The 23,267-nt window shown below is 42.2% G+C and overlaps 1 protein-coding gene across 2 annotated transcripts; it reads right to left on the reverse strand.

Annotated features, from left to right (window-relative positions):
* Positions 1 to 1,077: 1,077 nt before the first annotated feature.
* Positions 1,078 to 23,215, reverse strand: DCTN5 (dynactin subunit 5). 2 transcript variants are annotated; one of them, XM_060078436.1, is made up of 6 exons: positions 23,075 to 23,215; positions 22,201 to 22,269; positions 13,487 to 13,605; positions 9,668 to 9,779; positions 5,787 to 5,889; positions 1,078 to 2,443 (listed from the first exon to the last, which is right to left on the reverse strand). In XM_060078436.1, the coding sequence occupies exons 1-6, from the start codon at positions 23,120 to 23,122 to the stop codon at positions 2,346 to 2,348; spliced, it is 549 nt and encodes a 182-aa protein (XP_059934419.1). In that variant the 5' UTR covers positions 23,123 to 23,215; the 3' UTR covers positions 1,078 to 2,345. The 2 variants fall into 2 exon arrangements, with proteins under 2 accessions (XP_059934419.1, XP_059934420.1); XM_060078437.1 differs by lacking the exons at positions 1,078 to 2,443; positions 5,787 to 5,889; positions 9,668 to 9,779; positions 13,487 to 13,605 and adding an exon at positions 18,122 to 18,238.
* Between the last annotated feature and the right edge of the window lie 52 nt (positions 23,216 to 23,267).

Here is a 23,267-nt window from a genome sequence, read left to right on the forward strand (position 1 = left end):
TATTGTGAGGATTAAAGGAACTAACAAAGGTAAAGAACTCAGAAGAGTACCTGGTACATGGTAAACACCATAAATGTTAACAGTTGTTATTTTTATCACCTGTCTGTGTCAAAATGGAACAATCTCTAAGGTACTGTTAAGTAAAAGCAGCAAGGTGCAGGACAGCACATCTAGCATGTGCTCGCATCTGTATGAATACAGAGGTCGGTGTGTATGTGTATATCTGCTCGTGCCAAGCACAGACTAACCACTGGTAGGACAGATCGAAAACTGTTCTGAGTAGTTGCCCCTGGGAAGTAGAACATGAGACTGGATTCTGGGTTGGGAAAATCTACTTCATTGTAGGACCCTTCTTTACTAACTGGACTGGATTTTTCGAATCATGTACTCAAATTACTTAAAGATTTTTAAAAGACTCAGAAAAAAAACACCCCACTTTCTCTTAATTTTGGTTGTTCACCAACAAAATGGACAGTCAAAAGCTTATATGTCAGTTATATCTCAATAAATAAATAAATTAAAAAAGAAAACGAACAGTTAGTCGTATAAAGTGGCAAGCTTCCTTTTGCAGGTATTCAAACACAGGCTGGAAGGGAATCTGTCAGACACGCCCTGGAAGATTTCTCTAGGAAGCAAGAGGTTAGCCTAGGGCACATCTAAACTCTGCCAACTACAAGATACACCTTTTTGGTGGCACAGAAGGGGAAGGGAGCTGGGGGATATGGCTCCCCAAAAAGCTGCAACCATCACAGACTGCTGGTATCAGGACACAGCAGACTGTCCCATCGTACCAGGGCAGACCTGAAGAGTGTGGGCTGCAGAGCCAGGCAGACATGCACACATGTATGTGACTTCTGGGTCAGCCACTTCTTCACCACGAAGATTGGAACAAGTTATCTAATATCTTTGAATTTTTTCCTCATCAGTAAAGTGGGGATAACGTCCAGCTTACAGGGTTGGTGTGAGCCCTAGGTAGGCAAGTGAATATAAAGCCCGCAGAAGGGCACCAGGCACACAGTGAAGTGCCCAAGAGAGGGTGCCACCGCTGGAGGTGGATAGTGATCACCTTCAAATGACTTGTTTCATGTGTCAATCTTTTAATGTACAAACATAAAAAATGACAAACCAGAAAGCAGTTTTACATTGAACTAGCAGAGATGACTACATACAGCTCTTTTTGCAAACCCCATAACCAGATATTAAGTCAAGACAGCTGCTGCTAGATCCTAACCTTCAAGGCTAAACTGTCCTACCCCATTCACAGCAGCATCAGAGCTTCAAGCAAGGCCAGCCTTCTCAGGTCTTCACTCCTATATCTTCCTACTAAACCAAGAGGCCAGAGCAGAACAGGAAGGGTTGTGCTATTACCCAGAAGATAAGAACGGCCCTGGCAACTTCGTTTACTCCTTGGGGCTCTGTGCCCCCAGAATGATTTTAAGAGACCCCCATGTACATATGAGATTGGGCCCAAGTACAGATATTTTGGTCTGAACTGTGAGGCAAAGAAAGGGTGGGTTGAATGGTTTTAGGCCAGGGAGCAAGTGTCACAAATGCTACATCTCCAGTGAAATAAGGCAGATACTGCTGTTCCCAAACACGATGAGGCAAGGAGTGGCTGCCAGACTAGTCCACCCACGTGGGAGACTCAAACCTGGGACCATGCAAAAATAAAATCTGGACACTAAGGGCCCCCCTTTTAGTGAAAGCCAAGGCCCTAGAATAGATGCTAGAAAGTCTTTTATTAGTCACCCTGAATTAAAATGACAGTTCAGGTCACTCTGGAAAGAAGAGAAATACTAACTACCCTCCCTTCAAGTTTTAGTAGCCAATAGGAATCTGGGCTCTGAAAAGTCGCAAAACACTTTTTTTCCAGATTATGAGCAGCTGTGGCAACTGGTCAAATGTGTGAGCAACAGGGAAGCTGAGTGACCCCTGTGAGCAGAGCTCACTGTGGTAGCTCATGGCCATGGGCAGCACAAGAGCATCACAACCTCCCCACTGGGACAGAATGCCCTGCTCCATCCAGCCACCCACAGGACCAAGGGGTGGCAGTGCTGGAAACAGATGAGTCCATGTTCCACACATAATGGTACGGAGTGACTGTTAATAGATACGGTTTAAGCACAGCATTTGGAGACTCCTCTAGACGTTCTGTTATTAAGTCTTAAGAGCTTAGAGCCTGGGAGGATTGAGAAACTCTAAAGAATTAAACCAAAAAAAAAAAAAGAAAGAAAGAGGGTAGGAGGTGTCAAAGACACAAGAGCTCTTTGTAGATGCTGACTGGCTCACTTTGTCCCCAAGTTCATCTTAGAGCTCAAGCGAATTCAAGACACAAGGCAGAGACATTAGACCTGTGTCAAGGGCAAAAACTTCTGGTAGTAGCTCTTCGTGACGTCAATCATCAGCTCCTGGGTACATTCTGGGAGCTCCCCTGAGAAGAGTCCTGAGGAAAGAAAGACCTGGTCAACCACGAGGAGCCGGAGGAGGCCCACATGCAGCCCTGACTTCTGCTGAAACCTCTAGAAGTCTCCTTTCTTTAGTCATGAATGTCTAAATACTAGGTTTTCCATCTGGTGCTAACAGAATATTTCCACTGACCATATCTCCAAGATGATGTGAATATGTGTGTGTGTGAGAGAAACAACTAATACTTTCCCAAAGTGCAGAAATATATCCCAGGGACTTCCCTGGTGGCACAGTGGTTAAGAATCCGCCTGCCAATGCAGGGACACGGGTTCAAGCCCTGGTCTGGGAAGATCCCACATGCCACGGAGCAACTAAGCCCATGCACCACAACTGCTGAGCCTGTGCTCTAGAGCCCGCGAGCCACAACTACTGAACCCGCGAGCCACAACTACTGAACCCACGAGCCACAACTGCTGAAGCCCACATGCCTAGAGCCTGTGCTCCACAAGAGAAGCCACCGCAATGAGAAGCCTGCGCACCGCAACGAAGAGTGGCCACCACTCGCCGCAGCTAGAGAAAGCCCACGCACAGCCATGAAGACCCAATGCAGTCAAAAATAAAAAAGTAAAAAAAAATTAAAAATAAAAAAAAAGAGAGAAATATATTCCAGGTAAAAGAGGTTAGTACATCATGGCATAACCTGAAGAGTTAAGGCAAATCTGACTACATCAGACGTTGTTCCAGGCAAGGATTTGTCCATCCCCTGGATTCTGGGGTGACGCCTGCTGGGCAAGCCAAGGTGAGAGCTCTTGAGGGAAGAAACTGCCCTGCTATTCATACAATGAAACTGAGTCCAAGGCCCTAACATGCTAATTATATTCAAATCACAGATGGAAGTAGAACAAAAACACCCTATAGAAAGACAAAAGATGTGGGAATCCTATTCAAGAATTTCTAGGGAAGAGGCACTCTCACACACTCTGGGTGGACGTGTAAACTCATACAACCGTTTGAAGAGCAATTTAGGAATATCTAGCAAAACTTTTAAAAGTTCATGCTCTGTGACCTGATAATCCAACTTTTAAGAATTTACTCTACAGATAATCTTGCCCAATTGCACAATATATGTACAAAAGCACCAATGCAGCAAAGTTTCTAATCATGAAAAACCAGGTGCAACTTCTTTTGATCCATTATGCCAGAGGATGATTAGTTATACTGTGGGACATTTATGCAATGAAAACCATCAAACCATTAAAAGGCATGAGGTGAATCTCACCATACTGACAAGAAAAGATGCCCAAGATATACTGTTAAGGAAGCAAGTTTCCTAACAGCACAGAGTATGATTCTGTTTATATATGTAAAAACAGTTTCACATTATACACACAAATATATATATAAACACACATACCTATACACTCATATGCATACAAAAACACACACATATGCTCTTGTATATATACAAAGAGAAAATAGGATAGAAAAAATGGTCTTAAAAGATACACAATTCTCACAGGCACCTTTTACAAACTAGCAGCCCATGTTAGATTTCCAAATATATGTTTAGTCTGTACAGTATTTAATCTCCTAAAAAAAATTAGTACTCAACAATTAAAAATTCAGAAATACCATAAAAATTCAGATTTTGAGCTCCTCATGAAACACCAGAAGTTCTCATGATATCATGTCTGTATTCTTAAACAGCTATGATAGGCTATTGCTTCAATCATTTACATGATCTGACGGGCTCCTGTGGACATGTGAGTTTTTGGTCCCTAACCCAGATCCTTTCTGTACAGTTTGCCTTTCATTTTGACTCAGTTTCATGCTGTGGAGCCTTCCAAAAATATGCTAGTTTTCCTGCAACCCTATGCCTCTTCATTAAAGGGGGAGATTGCCAACGGCAGTATCTAGATGGTTAGCATTTGTTTGTGAAATCACATAAAATAAACCTGGGAAGTACCCTATCAGTGCAAAAAGTACTGGACTCTAAATAAGGAGTTCTGGGAGTTCCCTGGTGGTCTAGTGGTTAGGATTCAGTGCTTTCACTGCCGTGGCCCGGGTTCAATCCCTGGATGGGGAACCGAGATCCCAAAAGCTGAGGGGCCAAAAAAAAGAGAAAAATTTTTAAATAAATAAATAAATAAGGAGTCTTTAGTGCTTGTCAAAGCTTTCCCCCCAACTAGCTCCGATACGTCGTACAACTCAACCTCTCTAGGGCTCAGTTTCCTCACCTATACAATGAACTCTAAGGTCCCAGGCAGAACCTCCACACAGTGTTTATCTGGATTTCAAATATCTAGTAGTGCTTCCCTGCCATATGCCATCAGTGCTCAAAGACCATAAATTGGTTCTAAGGGCCTTGAATAAATTAAAAGAGATTAAGATATTTCGTCAGCAATACACTTCTCATCTCAGCTCAGATGCTTGTCTCACAATTCCTAAAACAATCGCTAAGACTGTGCTGATCTAGCACTTGCTAAGAACTATTAAACTTTCTCTCAGTGGGAACTCATTACGGGGAGAATTACTAAATAAAAGTCTCTTCCTCCTTTGCAAACAGAGGTGCATGAAAGAGCAGAATGGCCCATTTCCTCCCCAAAGAATCCTAGTGGATGATTCTGTACATCTTTGAAATTTGTATTGAGTGATCTAAGTAATGAGATTTTTAAAAATTGGAATAACAAATAAACCACCCAGTGGTTAGAGATCATATATTGTCAAATCTCTCTCTTCATATCATCTTCCATCTGTGAACCTGTGATGTGCCTTTGCATGCGTTACGTGATTTCCATTGCATAAAACAACATGTAGAAGAGATGAGACTGTCTTGAGGTGGGGGTTGGGGAATGTGAGGTTTTCTTCTTCTTGCTTTTCGGTGTTCTCCAAGCTCTCTAGGATGAGCATGGATTGCTTTTGTCTCGTCACATGTTTATAATTTGGAACTCTGAGCTCATGAGGGCTTTGCATACGGGCAAAGGTCAAGAGATAATGTATTTGCTTCTCTCAGGTGTCCTAGAGCTCTCACTGGTCTTAGAGCATGTTTTATGGTAACTTTTCAGTTAGGGCATTCCTGGGCAGGGCGGGAAGTACAAGTTCAAACCCCAACCAATGTGAAGGTAAGGCCATAGAATTCTTTGGACATACTTTTTATTTTTCCATCCAGAGCCCAGGCCAAGAGAGACATGCTTCCTCATACTTTTCCTGTGCTGGTGACAGATTTATCTAGTTATATTTTAGGTAGTATTTCTGAGTACTCTGTACCAGGAGAATGTTTAAGTTAGCTAGATCAACATACTGTTAGAGATAGAAATCGCATGCATTACTTTTGTGAAAGAAAATAAACTTGAGTTTTAATAATCAACACCCAAGGTTACCTGGGCAGCCTGAGAAGACGGTGAATGGTGGGACCACAGTTTCTGGGGGTAATACTGTGTTGTCGAGAATTTTGCAACAGTCTTTCAACACACACCGGCGCCCCTGAAATTAAAATCTTGTTAATAGGAAATAGACCAGGAAATGGGAGTAAAAGTTGTCTTGTCTGCTGTGTGGAATATATTTGTATTTTCTCCATTCATGATATCATACAATAGTCATGGACAGTAACAAGAGGCTTGGCTACTATCCCCTACTGCAGGTGGTACGTGACAAGCAGGAGGTAAAAATGTGAGTGTGTACAAATTTGAGGTGGGGGTCATACACTAGGGACAGTTCAAGTTACCTTAGGCATTTCATACTACATGAAATTCAATCTTCAAGAATTCCGTTTACTTTTCTTTCTTCCTTTTTTTATAATTTAGTGGATATCTGTTGTTTTGCTTGTCCAACATCCACTTCCCCTTCTGCTGGTAACAGAAGCTATATTTTCCTTGGATACTGCCCCATCCCCATTTCAGTCCATGTGCTTCACCTCCCATCCCAAACTATGAACCCCAAGCCTGGCCACAGCCACTGGTTTAGGGAATCGGCATATGAGCTGATGATGAATCTCAACATCAGGGCTTCTGCTGGAAATACTGGGAAAAGAAGCTCTTTACAATGGGGATTCTAGAGGACAGGACAGAATCCTGGACCAGCCACTGGTTTCCATGAGGAAAGGACCTGACTGAGAGCCTCCCAGAGGAAAACAAAAAAGGGAAGGGGATTAATTCTCATGACATCAACTGAACCCCCAGAGTCACTTATGTATGAAACTAGGATCTACTTCTGTACCCTTGGTTCATATTAGCCAGTACATTCGTTTTGAACCTACCAATGTAAGGTCTGTTTGTTCTTTTGCCAATTCCAACTGGAAAAGTCTTGGCAGATTCTTCTGGATATGAAGTTATTAGTTCATTTGTTCTCCCATGGGTAAGTGGTACTTATTAGAAGGTTTAGGCTGGACATAATGTTTGACTTTATCCACTGTCATCCATTTTGAATTCTGCCATCACCCATGGCATTTTGGGGGCAAGAAATAAGGTCTGGGAGCTGTATCTCTTTCATGGCTTAAGGGAAAGGAGAGGCTTCTGTATACGGTTAAAGTTATGTCTCAGACAACTTGCTGAGTAAATGAAAGATTGCATTTACATCATCCGGGTCTATAAGTTTACTTGTGTTCTGGTCAGATGATCTGATAAAACATCCCCAGGTGGCTGAGGATGTGGAACACCTAACAAATACCAGGATAATGCTAACCCATCTAGACCTTAGATTTTACCAAAGAATATGAAAGATACTTTGATTTGGTTGTGTTCAAATTTCCCCCCAGTATTAAATACCTAACTCTTATGTATGTCCAGGAACTCCTGGGTAGATTGCCAAATGAATTTTTCAAAAAGCTTATATCTATCTCTAAGGTCTGAATTTCTTCAGTGGCTAACTAAGTTGTCTCCAGTTGGGTGGATAACAGCCAAGTTGGGCAACATCTTTAGGTCAGAAGCAAGTTATGACTGCAGCTCATTTCTCCTTGGAAAGTTTTCTTCCATGAATTACCTGTTATTGGCAACATCAAAAATCTGGCAGATGGCCAGCTCCCCTGGTGACTCCCAAATTAACTCAAAGATGTCCTATGACGCCTAAGCTCCTAATAACTCAGACTAAGCACATGGGGCACTGAGTAAAAGGAGACAATGTGCTGCGTATGGCAGGACACATTCACAGACAGGGACCTGCAGACACAGGGCCCTGGAAGAGAGGGACAGTGGAAATGAACCTTCTCACCGTATACTACCAACCACCACACAGCCTGAGGGCACCTGCTTTCTAGAGTTGGCCATTCTGCCCACTCAGAGAACTGTGCTCAATTGGGTTTCAGAGAATTCTGGGTAAACTGATCAATTACATGGCAGCAGAGTAAAAAATGCAGGTACTTCTTAGGCATGAACGGCTTGGCAATAGCTGAGGAGATAAAAAGCTGAAACTACTTCTTTATTCTTTCCTGGAGAACTTTCCAAGAAGGAGTTAAGAACTACATGTTGCTAGTATTATAGCTACCCATATCTCCTTATGCAAGTTATTTAGCAAGTTACTTAAATCCTGTGAAATAGGATATGAAACCAAGCCCGTAGGGATGCTGTCAAGACTAGAGACAAAAGTAAAACTCATGGCATGGTAACAGTGCCTATTAATATTGCCTGTTAGGCTTTTCCTGCAGACATTTGGGCAATTCTGATTAACACCCACACCTTCACATATCCAAGCATAAGTTAGACTACCACATGAGATGCTACAGGAAGGATCCGTGTGTCATGAGGACAGTTGGACTCTAAATGAGTTCCTGCTAGCTCTGAGATTCTCAAAGGATCATTCTCCTGAGATTACTTGGGAATTTTTAAAGTCTCAGCAAATAAGTACTGTCAATACTGAACAATGACAATACCATGAATTGATGTTTTGAAAAGTGATACAAAAAGCAGAGCACCTAACAATAGGACTAGAATTCCCTAAGCTGTGGGAATAGCATTTGGGTTTTAACCGTTCAGACATTTGGCTCTGGGGCTAAAGGACAAGGCTACTATGATGATGTCTTCACATTGCTGAGGAGAATATCAGAAAAACCCAGCTGTGGCTTGGAAAGCCAGCTTTGGTCAAACAGTCAGAGTGAGGGGAGAGGGATTTCTTCTCCCTTTTCTCAACGTCAGCCCGAACCACAGATGTTCTGTCTCTAATACATACTAAGGAACTCCCCTGGAGAAGAATATTTGGCAAAACAACGACTTCCCTTAACTCTGAGTAACAAGTCAGACTGGAATGTTTTTCTCAGCAGTGGGGTTCTCCATTGCACTGTCCACCTTTGCTGTGCCCTCATGGCTCCTGGAATGTGACTGCATGGCTTCTGCAGGTTTTCTGATACTTTAGGGTCCTGGTCTTATCCAGAGCAGAGAACTGACTCTAAATTAAGGGGAGTGGCCATTTAAATGCATGAAAGGGGTCTTGGCTTTTCCCAGAATCTGAAGGACAAACATAAAATGTAGGAAACATTTTCCCTGAAAATTTAGGCAGTTTGGCTCTGATCATTAACATTCTTACTCAGGATGGTCTCAGAAATCCTAACTGAAATCAACCTCTTCATCTATGAAATACCAAGAAATTCAGCCTTGGAAAGCCCTGGTTGGGTTAAACAAACTGATATTGAGGCACCTGTGGACCAGGGTCCTACAGGTTCTGCTGAGGGAGGGGCCCCCTCGCACCTGGCACACCCAGCACCCTGAACTACGTGCAGCTCCCTTAACGTCATGCCCGTTGGTGACTCTGACCCTTACACATGCCAATCTCTTCCCTGAAACACTCATTCTCCTCTGGTCTAGGAGCCAATTTTGATGTACCCTTCAAGATCCCCTCACCCCCACCAGACTGTAAGATTCTTGAGGTGAAGCAACAGGTAGGCCACATAGCGGCATGGCTATTCATACCACTAGGGTTCAAATCCCGGCACTACAATTTACTAGCCTTGTCAAATCCCCTAATATCGAAGGTCTTCAGTCTCCTCACCTGAAAACAGGGATAATAACAGTACCTAGTACCCTTGGATGGTTGTGAGGATTAAATGAAATAATCAAAGGTAAGAATTTAACGTCATATGGAAGAGGTTCCATAAAGGTTAGCCATGATTATTAATGCCTAGGAAAAACGCCAAATTCAGTAATAGTTCTGACAGACCAGTAGACCAGAAAGGACTTCTACCCTGCTTGATGACAGCAGCAGAAGCCCACTGATGTGAGGGATGCGAGCTAGAGAGAGAGTGAGGCTGCTCAGCCAGCCAAGTCACCATACTCACAATCACACAGTTCTTGCCAACGTGAACATAAGAGCCAATCTGAGCTGCGTTGACCACACAATCTTCCTCAATAAAGACATGGTCCCCAATATGTAGAGGAAAAAATGCAACGCTATAGAAGAAAAAGAAGATGAACAAAGAAAGGTCAAGTTGATGTACTTTTGGTCAAGGTTTATAGAACTAAAGATCGTAATCCCAACTCCATCGTCTTTTCTTAGTAAGACTGTTCCTAGCAAGGAAAGAATCCTCAGGCTAAGGAATTCTATAATGTTGAAGAAAATGCATGTGACTACTAAATTGAAATCAGAAATATCAGACCAAGGAAATGTGAAAGGAAATAGCAAAACAGTAAGAGCAAAACCTTCAAAGCTGAAAAATCTGGCACCAAATAAAAACAAATGAATGTTTTGCTCATTCCTGCCTCCTTTGAAAATGCCCACAGATCACACTTTCATTAATCTGCTCTATAATCTTTCAGGGGACTGATGTGAGGTTCATGGGATATAATTCCCAACATGCTAAAATTGTATATATTGACTGGTTTTATTGAGAGTCTACTATATGCCAGACTCTATGCTAGGAACTGGGGAATACAATGGTGAGCAAAAGGGATGCAATCATGCCCACGGAGCTTATAAACAAGAGAAGAAAAGAGAGATTAAATAAATAATTAGTTACAACTGTGATAAGTGCTACAGAGGAAAAATAACACATTATGAGAGCATATAACTAAAAGACTTTACTCAGACTGGAGGTTAAGTAAAAGCTTAACTGAAAGTGACATTTAAGCCAGGACTTAAGGAGTCAGTCGGCTATCTCCAGACTTGTGACATCATTCCCATTCTCCAGGACTCCTCAAATGTCATTGACAGTGGTCTGTGATCATATTTACAAGAAATTTCGGTACCTTGGGATGTAAAATATTTGGACTAGAACTAATATAAAGCAGCTGGATGCTCACTGGCTCTTTCCAGTCCTGTGTTCTATTTTGTCAGGAATATTTTGTCAGAGATGATACCTGTCCTCCACAGACCTATATTTTATTTAAATCTTCCTTAATTCATTTGCATTTTTGGTCTGGACTCCTTGTGTGGCAATGGATTCCTTGATCTTATCATAGTCTACAACAGTACTATCAACTCCTTAATTTTAAATTAAAAACTCCAAACTTTATACTATTATCTGATCCTGGTATTGAGATATACAGGGGAGGAAATCGACATTCACCTTCTATTCATGTGTTGCTATTTACACTTTCGTATTTCTGTATTTCTCATATGGACTATTCTAATTTACACTTCCCTCCATTCACCAATCAACTTCTTATTCATTCTCAGTCCTCTTCCTGGACCATATCCAGCCCAATAATGCCTTTATCAGGAGGTGGAGTCAACAACTCTAGCAGAGCATCAGTCACTGTATGAAACCATGAAAGGGCGTCACAGGGTTTTCTGATTTCCACTCAATAGTCCTCTTCTTTAATTTTAAAAAATATTTATTAATTTTTTGGCTGCACCGGGTCTTAGTTGCAGCACATGAGATCATTAGTTGCGGCATGTGGACTTCTTAGTTGCAGCATGCGGACTTCTCAGGTGCAGCATGCGTGCAGGATCTAGTTCCCTGACCAGGGATCGAACCCGGGCCCCCTGCATTGGGAGCACAGAATCTTAACCCTCTGGACCACCAGGGAAGTCCCCTCCCCTCAACAGTCTTCTGAGGGACTTCCCTGGTGGTCCAGTGGTTAAGACTCTGCGCTTCCACTGAAGGGGGCCCAGGTTCGATCCCTGGTCAGGGAATTAAGATCCCACATGCCGGGCTTCCCTGGTGGTGCAGTGGTTGAGAGTCCGCCTGCCGATGCAGGGGACGCGAGTTTGTGCCCCGGTCTGGGAAGATCCTACATGCTGCGGAGCGGCTGGGCCCGTGGGCCATGGCCGCTGAGCCTGCGCGTCCGGAGTCTGTGCTCCGCAACAGGAGAGGCCACAACAGTGAGAGGCCCGCGTACCGCAAAAAAAAAATAAATAAATAAAAATAAACAAGATCCCACATGCCGCACAGCACAGCCAAAAAAAAAAAAAAAAGGAAAAAATAGCCTTCTGAGCTAATGAGCAAATGCTTTCATTTAAATTTCATATGATTTACAATGACTCCCTGCTCCAATTCCTGTACATAATGAAAGCCTGGAGCCCAACATCACTATGGGAAATGCAGGACGATTCCTGCATGATATACACCCAGGTATGGTAGTCTGAGTTAGCTGCCCTCTTCTCTGTTCCTCCCTAACCATGTTCATGCCCCAGTGACAGGAGTATTCCATTCTATAGTGGCTATCATGTTACAGCATCACATTCTATAGTAGCTTTCTGTTTATGTAATTATTTCTATCACTAGGTTGTTGGGGTTTTTTTGTTTTTTGTTTTTTATTTTTTTGAGGTACGCAGGCCTCTCACTGTTGTGGCCTCTCCCGTTGCGGAGCACAGGCTCCGGACACGCAGGCTCAGCGGTCATGGCTCACGGGCCCAGCTACTCCGCGGCATGTGGGATCTTCCCAGACTGGGGCATGAACCCATCATGTTCCCTGCATCGGCAGGCGGACTCTCAACCACTGCGCCACCAGGAAAGCCCTGTTGTTGCTTTTTTAATTGAGGTATAGTTGATTTCCAATATATACGTTTCAGGTGTACAACATAGTGATTCACAATTTTTAAATGTTATACTCCACTTATAGTTATTATAAAATATTAGCTATTATTCCCTGTGCTGTAAGACATATCCTTGTAGCTTATTTATTTTATATGTAGTAGTTTGTACCTCTTAATCCCCTACCCCTGTCTTGCCCCTCCTCCTTCCCACTGGTAACCACTAGTTCGGTATATCTGTGAGTCTGTTTCTTTTTTGTTACATTCACTAGTTTGTTTTACTTCTAACACTAGGTTTTGAGACCCTGTTTGATCCATCTTTATATGCTCAGCTTATAACCTAGTGACTGGTATAAGGAAAGCACTCAATCAATGCTTGTTGAATTCTTGGATGAAAAGCAGACGGTGCCATAGGTAGGAACCAGGAGGGCAAAGGGAGAGAGAGGCAAAGAGAATACCATCATATCAAGCATAGCGGTCGGTTTTCCTGCCCTGTCCGTGCCCTTTCTTAGACAATCCTTATGCCCACTGAGAGATCAGTGGGCCTGACTTGACCCTGCTCTCTGGGTCAAAGCTGTTTTTAGACTGAGGGTGGGCACTTAACTCAAACTGAGCTAATTAGATTCTCTCTCCCAACATTTTGTTAATAGGACCTAAAATCTCTGGTTGGTATCCACTGGAAGCCTAAATGGAGAAGTGATGTAAAAAAACGGGCTGAGGCAGCAAGGTTGGCTCCATGAGAAAAGCCGGAAGATATAGCTGAAAGAAAAAAGAGGGAAGCAGAAGTGCAGAGAGAAGAACAGTTAAGAAACATATAACCTTGGTAACAGAGCAGTAGCCAGACAGAATAGTGGTCTTGATTCTGGCTAGCTGTCCAGTTCCAGGTTCTAGTCCCTTGTGAAGCCTGACCCATTTTTCTACCCTTAAATTCCATCAAATATGCCTATGGCTGTTTAATCAGAACCCCCTTTGCTTTTGCCGGCTTAAGTGGATTGTTTCTGGCAACTAACCACCAACTAGACGAAGACAACCAACACCAGAGTTGTGTTCATTATGGTGAATTCTTACTTAGTGTCCCAAACGATACCGTAGACCTGCTCCTTCCCCCACAACTCAACGCATGGATAGTACCACCAGTAGCAGCATCTTGCCCAAGGCTGAATCAGGTCATTAAATTACATACCCTTTGCTGAATTTCTTGAATGGTGGCCTTATGACACTCCGACTTTTCACAACACAATGACGTCCAACTCTTACATTTGCCAGATCCCCTCGAATAATACAGTCATTCATCACAATGGTCTATAAAACAAAGCATATTTTAAAAAGCTACTAACATAGCCTAAAACATAATGAAAAAGAGTAGGAAACCAGACAGTTTGAGAGTTATGCTATACTCTACTGAATCACCTGTTCTGTCAAAAGGGATAACTTTTTTTTTTTTTCTTTTTGTGGTATGTGGGCCTCTCACTGTTGTGGCCTCTCCCGTTGCGGAGCACAGGCTCCGGATGCGCAGGCCCAGCGGCCATGGCTCACGGGCCCAGCCGCTCCGCGGCATATGGGATCCTCCCAGACCGGGGCACGAACCCGTATCCCCTGCATCGGCAGGCGGACTCTTAACCACTGCGCCACCAGGGAGGCCCAAAAGGGATAACTTTTAAGGTAAAGAGAATTGCCTTCATAATACTGATTGCAGTTCAAGATGTTCCCAGTACCTCACAAGCTTTGCCCTTATTATCCCATGAATAGGACTCAATGGATGGACAAACATTTATTGAGAATACCTGTGGTAGACCTGGTCTGTGCATCTCCTCAGATGCACTCGGTTCCACCTGCCCCCAAGCCTTGGCTGCTTGCTCAGTGAGAGTCCTGGCTGTTCCCACCTTTGTCTAATCTCCTAACACTACTATCTCCAACTTCATGCTCCAGAGGTGGACCCACAGAGGTTCTGCTTCCTCTCCCAATTTCTGGACCCAGACTATGTGCTACACTGCAAGGTGTGATATCTGGCTTCCCCAGAGGTTGCCAGGAGGGGCTGAATAACACAATCCAGAAACTGGGGGGAACTAATGCCCCATACTTGGTAAAGAGTAGGCATTCTTGAAATGTCTGCTGAATAAATGAGGTTTAAAAAAAAAAAGTGCACGTGGCTGGGGTTGCGGCTGGGAAAGTAAGCAAGGGACCAGATCATGAAGAATTACCTGTGCTGAGTACAGAAGTTCAGATGTTTTTCCCTAGCAGGTATAAGGAATCAATGAAAGATTCTAAGCAGAGGATTAACACAAGCGAAGCTTCATTTTAGAAATATTACTCTGGAAGCAGTCTGGAGCCTGAATGGAGGCAGGCAAGACTGGAGGGGAAGTGACCCTTCAGATGGATCAAGGTGAAATGAGATGGTGGGCCTTACCTAAGGCAAAAGCGGTACATCAGGAAAAGAGAAATAAATCAGAGGCAGAGGAATCTGAGCAATCCTTTAGATCCAGCTACCAAGTTAGAGGAAGGAGAGGGGGACAGAGATCACATTAAGCAACACTGTGTAAACAGAATCAGCCAAATTCAGAAATTTGAAAATACTGCAGGACAGTGAGCCAGTTTCCTCAACATATAAATGGCATGCGGAGAAAAACGAGGCAGGGAATAAGAACTGTTACAGATTCAAAGAGACTTAAGAGACACATCAACCAAACAGTAATGTGTACCTGACCTTGTTTGGATCCTGATTTGAACAAGCCAACTGTAAAAAGACATCTTAAGATAATGGAGGGACTTCCCTTGTGATGCAGTGGTAAGAATCCGTCTGCCAATGCAGAGGACATGGTTCAATCCCTGGTCCAGGAACATTCCACATGCCGTGGAGCAACTAAGCCTGTGCATCACAACTACTGAGCCTGCGCTCTAGAGCCTGTGTGCCACAACTACTGAGCCCATGTGCCACAACTACTGAAGCCCGCACGCCCTAGAGCCTGCATGCTGCAACTACTGAAGCCCGCGCACTCTAGGGCTCGTGTGCTGCAACTACTGAGCCTGCGTGCTGCAACCACTGAAGCCCACACGCTTAGAGTCTGTGCTCTGCAACAAGAGAAGCCACCGCAAAGAGAAGCCCACGCACCACAATGAAGAGTAGCCCCCACTCGCCGCAACTAGAGAAAGCCCAGGCACAGCAATGAAGACCCAATGCAGCCAAAAAAAAAAGATAATGGAAAGACTGAACATGGACTGAGGATTAGATTAGATGATATTAGGGAATAACTGGTTTTTTAAAAAATATATTATAATAACAGTCCGCTATACATTTTTTAAAGCCTTTAAATATTAGTGATATACATTGAAATATTTATGGGTGAAATAATATTATGCTTGCAATTTGCTTTAAAATATTCCACTCCAAAATTGGTTTGAACTTGGCAGGTGAGTATAGAGATGAAGCAAGAATGCCAGAATATTGCTAATTGTAGAAGCTGGTGAATGAGTATATAGGGACTCATTATATGTTCTCTCTACTTTTTTTTTTTTTTTTTGCGGTACGTGGGCCTCTCACTGTCGTGGCTTCTCCTGTTGCAGAGCACAGGCTTCGGACGCACAGGCTCAGCAGCCATGGCTCACGGGCCTAGCCGCTCCGTGGCATGTGGGATCTTCCCGGACCGGGGCACGAACCCGTGTCCCCTGCATTGGCAGGCGGACTCTCAACCACTGCGCCACCAGAGAAGCCCTGTTCTCTCTACTCTTAAATGTGTCCTAAGAGTTCCATAACAATACTGCTCATCTATAAAAAGTAATGAACTACTAATCCATGAATATATCCAACAACATGGATAAATCTCAAAAACATTATGCTGAGGGAAAGCTGACCCCCCCGCAAAAAAGTACATGATTCCAATTACAGGAAACTTGAGAAGATGCAAAACTAACCTCTATTAGTTTTATATAGGTTACCTGGGCAAAGCTAGAAGAAGGCTTGACTGCAGAGGGACACAAGGAAACTAGGGTGATGGAAATATTTTATATCTTGACTGTGGTACTAGTTGCATAGATGTCCACATCAGCCAAACCTTTTCAAACTGCATATTTAAAATGGGTACACTTTATTGTATGTAATATACCTAAATAAAAATGATTTAAAAAAAATAAATTTATTTATTTAGTTTTTGGCTGTGTTGGGTCTTTGTTGCTGTGTGTGGGCTTTTCTCTAGTTGCGGTGAGCGGGGGCTACTCTTCGTTGCAGTGCGCGGGCTTCTCATTGCGGTGGCTTCTCCTGTTGCAGAGCACGGGCTCGGCTCTAGGCACATGGGCTTCAGTAGTTGTGGCTCGCGGGCTCTAGAAGTGCAGGCTCAGTAGTTGTGGCACACGGGCTTAGTTGCTCCACAGCCTGTGGGATCTTCCCGGACCAGGGCTCGAACCCGTGTCCCCTGCACTGGTAGGTGGATTCTTAACCACTGCGCCACCAGGGAAGTCCTAAAAATGATTTTTTTAAATGTTCCATTATAAAATATTTAAAAAGAAAAAAAAAGAAGAGATTTTATATGACTCGGTCATTGTTTAGATGTTGGGTAAGAGAAAAAGAATCTAGGACAGGGTGAGCAATTCTGGGGATTAGATGATAAATTCAGTTCTGAAATTCTGAGTTTGTGGAATCTGTGGGATGACCAACAGGCAGTTGTAAATAAAGGTCTGGGGCCCAAGACAGAATGTCAGTCTAGAGAAGTAGATGGGAACACCTCAAATATAGGTGAATTTAGATAAATCACTAGCCAGAACATGAGGCTCTGAGAAGATACTAAAAAAGAAATGGGCTCACACCTGGAAGAGTTTACCAATCTGACCCACATATGTTCAGTCTATAAAACCTCTATCGGTAAAAAGAAATTTTCACATCTGCTGCTGATTGTAAAGTATTACAGGTCCTCTTCGTTTGTTTTGTTTTGTTTTTGTTTTTTTGGCTGTGCCATTCAGCTTGCGGGATCTTAGATCCCTGACCAGGGATTGAACCCAGGCCCCGGCAGTGAAAGTGCTGAGTCCTAACTACTGGAATGCCAGGGAATTCCTCTCTTGGTTTTTAAAAGCTATCTTCTTCAAGCTTAGAGAGATGTCTATTTCTAGTACATAATTCTTTCATCTGAGATCCTTAATTTACTTCAATCATTGTTTTTCAGCATGTGTTTCCATCTACAATCAGAGAAAATGACTTATTTTTCTTTTGGAAGGAAACAGAATACCAAGAGTGCTGAGTATTTGGTAATGGCTGTTATTGTTTTATTGTGTTTTAAGTAAAGATAACAATCTTAATCTAGAAATAAAGAAAATCCATATAAGTCCCTCAGTCAGCCTAAATTACATTCCCACTGAGGAAGCAAACACACAAAAAACATAAGAAGGAAACGATATCACAGATGGTCAAAGAAATTTAGCAAGCGGTATTCAAACCCTGCTTTCCTATTTCATAAAGAATGGAGCTAAAGAAGAGAAGTCAGATTAAAAATAGAGACAACAGGGTGTTAAAATGAAAGGAGGTGCCTAAAAAGACCTTTCAGGGAGAAAAACAGTATTAAAGCAGACTTCACCGAACTCAACAAGGACAAGGCAGAGGTGGCAAGTTGGGGGTCTGAGGGCTGTACCTAGAAATGGTTTTCTCTGGCCTCTGCAGCCATTTTTATCATTTAAATTACATGCTATTATGTGAATACTAGGACACTTTACATTTTTTAAAAATCCAGATTTCCAGTTTCTTTTGAGAAAATCAGAAGCTCTGCAAGTACATGTCTGCACTCCCACATGGCAACAATCAGCCCGAGCTTAGCTAGGTCCTGTATTCTCCAATTCACTAGGCCCCACCATTCTGGTTTACACCCAGTCCTCTTTGCTCATCTGATCCCTGTCTCTTCCTGCAGGCACTGTGACACCCGATGGAAGAGGTCAGGAAAACAGAAATGTCAAAGTTCTGAAAGGGACAGGGACTGGAAACAAAAATGGATTGTTCATAATAACAAAAAGCTGGAAACAAAATAACTATCCACCCATAAGAGAGGGAATAAACCGAATTGTACACAGCAGTGAAAATGCATAAACCACAATGAATCTTAAAAACTGAGAACAATGTTACTTACTAAATGTAATATATGTTTTCTATTGTCATTATTACAATAACTGAGGGTAAAAATAGTAAGTCACAGAAAACCAAGTAAAGCTAAACAATATATATTATTTAGAAATACACACGTATGTGGTAAAAATTTTGTTTTGAAAAATAAAGAATTTATGACAAAAAGTTCAGAATAGTGGTATCCTCTTAGAAGGGGGTAGAAGAAAGAAATGGGAGAGGAACTTCAGGCTGTACTGTATTATTATGCATTGATTATGTTCCAGTTCTTCAGTTGGGTGGTGGGTTCATGGTGTTGATTTAATTTTTATGCTTCATAACATATGTATCACATATCAGTCTTTTGTGTGCACCAAATATTGCCAAATAAAACACCTTTCAAAAAAGAAACAGAGGGCTTCCCTGGTGGTTCAGTGGTTGAGAGTCCACCTGTTGATGCAGGGGACATGGGTTCGTGCCCCGGACTGGGAGGATCCCACATGCCGCGGAGCGGCTGGGTCTGTGAGCCATGGCTGCTGAGCCTGTGCGTCCGGAGCCTGTGCTCCGCAACGGGGGAGTCCACAGCAGTGAGAGGCCTGCGTACCGGAAAAAAAAAAAAAAAAAAAAAAAAAAGAAACAGAGGGCCCCGAATAACCAAATCAATCTTGAAAAAGAAGAAGTTGGAAGACTCATATTTCCTGATTATAAAATTTACTACAAGTCTACACAGTAAGCAAAATCGTGTAGAACTAGCATAAGGACAGATGTACCAGCTATGGAATAGAACTGAGAGTCCAGAAAGTAACCCATACATCTGTGGCCAGATTATTTTCTATAAGGATGACAAGACCATTCAATGGGGAAAGAACAATCTCTTCAACAAGTGGTGCTGGTACAAGTAGATTTCCACCCCTCCCAAAATTAATTAATTAGGACCCCAACCTCACATCATATGCAAAAATTAACTCAAAATGGATCAACGACCATTTAAATACAAGTGCTAAAACCATAAAACTCTTAGAAGAAAACATAGGAGTACATCTTCATGATAGTGGGTTTGGCAAGGATTCTTAGATATATGACATCAAAAATTTAAGCAACAGAAGAAAAAATAGATAAACTGGACTTCATCAAAATTAAAAATTCTTGGGCTTCCCTGCTGGCGCAGTGGTTAAGAGTCTGCCTGCCAATGCAGGGGACACGGGTTCATGCCCCGGTCCAGGAAGATCCCACATGCCATGGAGTGGCTGGGCCTGTGAGCCATGGCCGCTGAGCCTGCACGTCCAGAGCCTGTGCTCTGCAATGGGAGAGACTACAACAGTGAGAGGCCCGCGTACCACAAAAAATAAATAAATAAAATAAAAACTCTTGTGTATCAAGGAACATTATCAAGAAAGTAAAAAGACAATCTACAGAATGGTAGAAAATATTTGCAATCATAAATCCGATAAGGATTTAATACCCAGAATATAAAGAACTCCTACAATTCAACAACAAAGAGACAACAAGATTTTAAAATGGTCAAAGGACTGAATAGATATTTCTCCAAAGATATGCAAATGGCCAAAAAGATAAAAGATGTTCATCATCATTAGACATTAGGGAAATGCAAATAACACTACTATATATAAAAGATAACTAATAAGAACCTACTGTATAGCACAGGGAACTCTATTCAGTGCTCTGTGATGACCTGTATGGGAATGGAGTCTAACAGAGAGTGGATATATGTATATGGATGGCTGATTCACTTTGCTGTACAGCAGAAACTAACACAACGTTGTAGATCAACGATACTCCAATAAAACATTAATTAAAAAAAAAACAAAATGAGGGGCTTCCCTGGTGGCACAGTGGTTAAGAATCCGCCTGCCAATGCAGGGGACACAGGTTTGAGCCCTGGTCCGGGAAGATCCCACATGCTGCGGAGGAACTAAGCCAGTGCACCACAACTACTGAACCTGAGCTCTAGAGCCCATGAGCCACAACTACTGAGCCCACGTGCCACAACTACTGAAGCCCACACACCTACAGCTCATGCTCCACAATGAGAGGCCACCACAATGAGAAGCCCGTGCACCGCAATGAAGAGTAGCCCCCGCTCGCCACAACTAGAGAAAGCCCACGCGCAGCAACAAAGACCCAACAGAGCCAAAAATAAAATAAAGTAACTAATTAAGAAAAAAACACACAATGAAATACTGAATACATTTCATATACACATCCAAAAAACAAAAAAACAGAAAATAACAAGTGTTCATGAGAAATTGGTACTCTCTTGCATTGTGGTGGGAACGTAAAATGGTGCAATTTGGCAGTTCTCCGCAAAGCTAAAAAATAGAACTGCCATATGACCCAGACACCCCCACCCCTAGGTATGTAATAAATAACTGAAAACAGAGCTCAAATATATCCTTGTATGCCAATGTTCATTGCAGCAATACTCACAATAGTGGAAAGGTAGAAGCAATCCAAGTGTCCATCAACAAATGAATAAATAAACAAAATGTATATATATACAATGGAATATTATTCAGTCATGAAAAGGAATAAAATTCTGATACGTGTGGATGAGCCTTGAAAACATTATGCTAAGTGCAATAAGCCAGCCCAAAGGACAAATCTTGAATGACTGTGCTTAACTGACATATCTAGAATAGGCACATTCACAGAGACAGAAAGTAGATTGAGGTTACCAGGGTCTGGGAGGAAAGGGGATGAGAGTTATTCCTTAATGGGTTCAGAGTTTCCGTTTGAGTGATGAAAAGGTTTTAAAAATAGATATAGTGGTGATGATTGAACAACACTGTGAATATAATTAATGTCAATGAACTGTATACTTAGAAGTGCTTAAAATGGCGAATTTTGTCATAAATACACACACACACACACACACACACACACACACACACAAATCTTCCCTACAAAATCACAGAAAATGTTTTGGAATTAGCTGAAGGATTTCAAAAAAAACTCCACATATTTGCTAATGAGTCATATGGAGTTAACTGAATTTTCTAATTTTGTACTGAAACAGTGTATCTATAATTACTAATTACATCTAACTACCAAACTATATTTCTTTTCCATTAAATCTCATGGTATGATGGGTTAACAGACACAGTAATTGTGTCTCTACTGAAAATATCTGTTATCTTTTGATTACGGTGAGATTATTTTACCTCTAGAAGTTGCAGATTTAATATTTCAAGGAAAATTGAGTGTTCCTAATGGCAGGAAGAAACTACGGACTTCAGTGTTTGTCAAGCTCAAATATATCTTGATATTTTCTCTGGTTCTGAAGTGTTCTAATATTATCCCAGGTTTATGCTCATCTCTGTGCTATTTCAGTTTATTCAGACTACAAGATTCTGAGCCTTTCACATTCCATTTTTCAAATGCATTTCAGACTTTAGTTATCTTTCCCAATTCTCAAATTAATTTTAAGTTTCAGTTAATAATGAATCATTAATTAGAAAACAGATAATTATATCGGTATCACTTTAGTTTCTACACTAAAATACTGTGTTGTCTATTTATGTTTTGTGTCCAGTAATACAGGACACACTACAATACTGTCTAATAATTTCAGTGCTAGGTGTCATTGTATTTTGTGCCTGGAATAACAGGAAAAAGGCTTTCTGTTGCCTCTTTTTACTGCATCTTTTTTGTATTCAATAAATCCAATTTGGAAAATTAAAAAAGAGAGAGAGAATTTTAGCATATATAGCAATAAATGGGAGACATTTCATCTGCCCTGCTAATGTGATAATCAGTGGAAAGAAAGCAGAAATATGCATCCCGGAGCTGGCTCCGTCCCTTACCTTGCCGTTGAGAACGATGTTCTGACTTCCACACAGTACAGACTGGCGACTAACTTTGTTCCCAGATGCCTGAAAGGAAACAGAAGAAAACAGAGGTGAGCAAACTGAGTGGGTTCGGGGCTACAGGTTTCCACCAAGAAAGCTCATACTGGAGAGAAAAGGACTTGCAATGGGGTGTCGTCTGCAATGGAATGAGTCAGGATATCAAAAAAGCAAGGATGAATTAGGAACTTAGGGATTCAAGGAACAGACCCAGAAACTGGATGTGGTACGTCTATAGCCTAGCGGCAGCAGAGACACAAATTCGTCTCTCATTTCTATACTTCGGTTTTACAGCCCTAAAAACAGGATAATGACTTTACCAATAGCATAGAGTTGTGAGAATTCAATGAAAAAATAAAGAGTAATGCTGACTGAGCACTAACCCGGTTTCGAGCAATTTACACACATCTACATACAGTCTGTATTGACTATAAAGAACCTAACAACAACAACAAAAAGAACCTAACAGTCTTTAGCACGTAGTAATAAATTATGACACGTTAGTTTTCTTTTGTTTTTTTTTTGACACGTTAGTTTAAAAAAAAATTTTTTTTTTAAGGCCTGAAGCCCAGAGCTGTAATTATCAGGATGGATGAGACTTGTCCTGCTTTCTGGAAGGCGTTTTATCTCTACGAGGAAATCAGGAATAAATTTTTAAAAGCCTAAACTGGCCATGCAAGGAATACATAAGAAAGCCAGACCATACATGAACTCTGTGTAATCTCGGACTAAACGCCAAAGGGACCTGGGGTGGGGCAGGGATAGGATGGAGACGGCGGCCTCAGGGGATGCAGGCTTGGAGAGGGGAGGGCAGATGTCTGGACACGCGCACCGTCTCGATGTACTCGGACTTGTTGTAGAGAAGCTCGCCCAACTCCATGGCCACCAACGCCTCTGCGCAACTCCGACTTCTGTCAAAGCCTGTCCTCCTGTCTCTCCGCCTGAGACTCCGACTACTTCCGGCTGCTCCTCCACTTCCGCTCTGGGCGGTCTGCGGTCTCATCCATAGCTCGGCTCTCCGCTAG

This window comes from Mesoplodon densirostris, chromosome 16 (genome assembly GCF_025265405.1).
Source record: "Mesoplodon densirostris isolate mMesDen1 chromosome 16, mMesDen1 primary haplotype, whole genome shotgun sequence".
In the NCBI taxonomy this organism is placed as follows: Eukaryota; Metazoa; Chordata; class Mammalia; order Artiodactyla; family Ziphiidae; genus Mesoplodon; species Mesoplodon densirostris.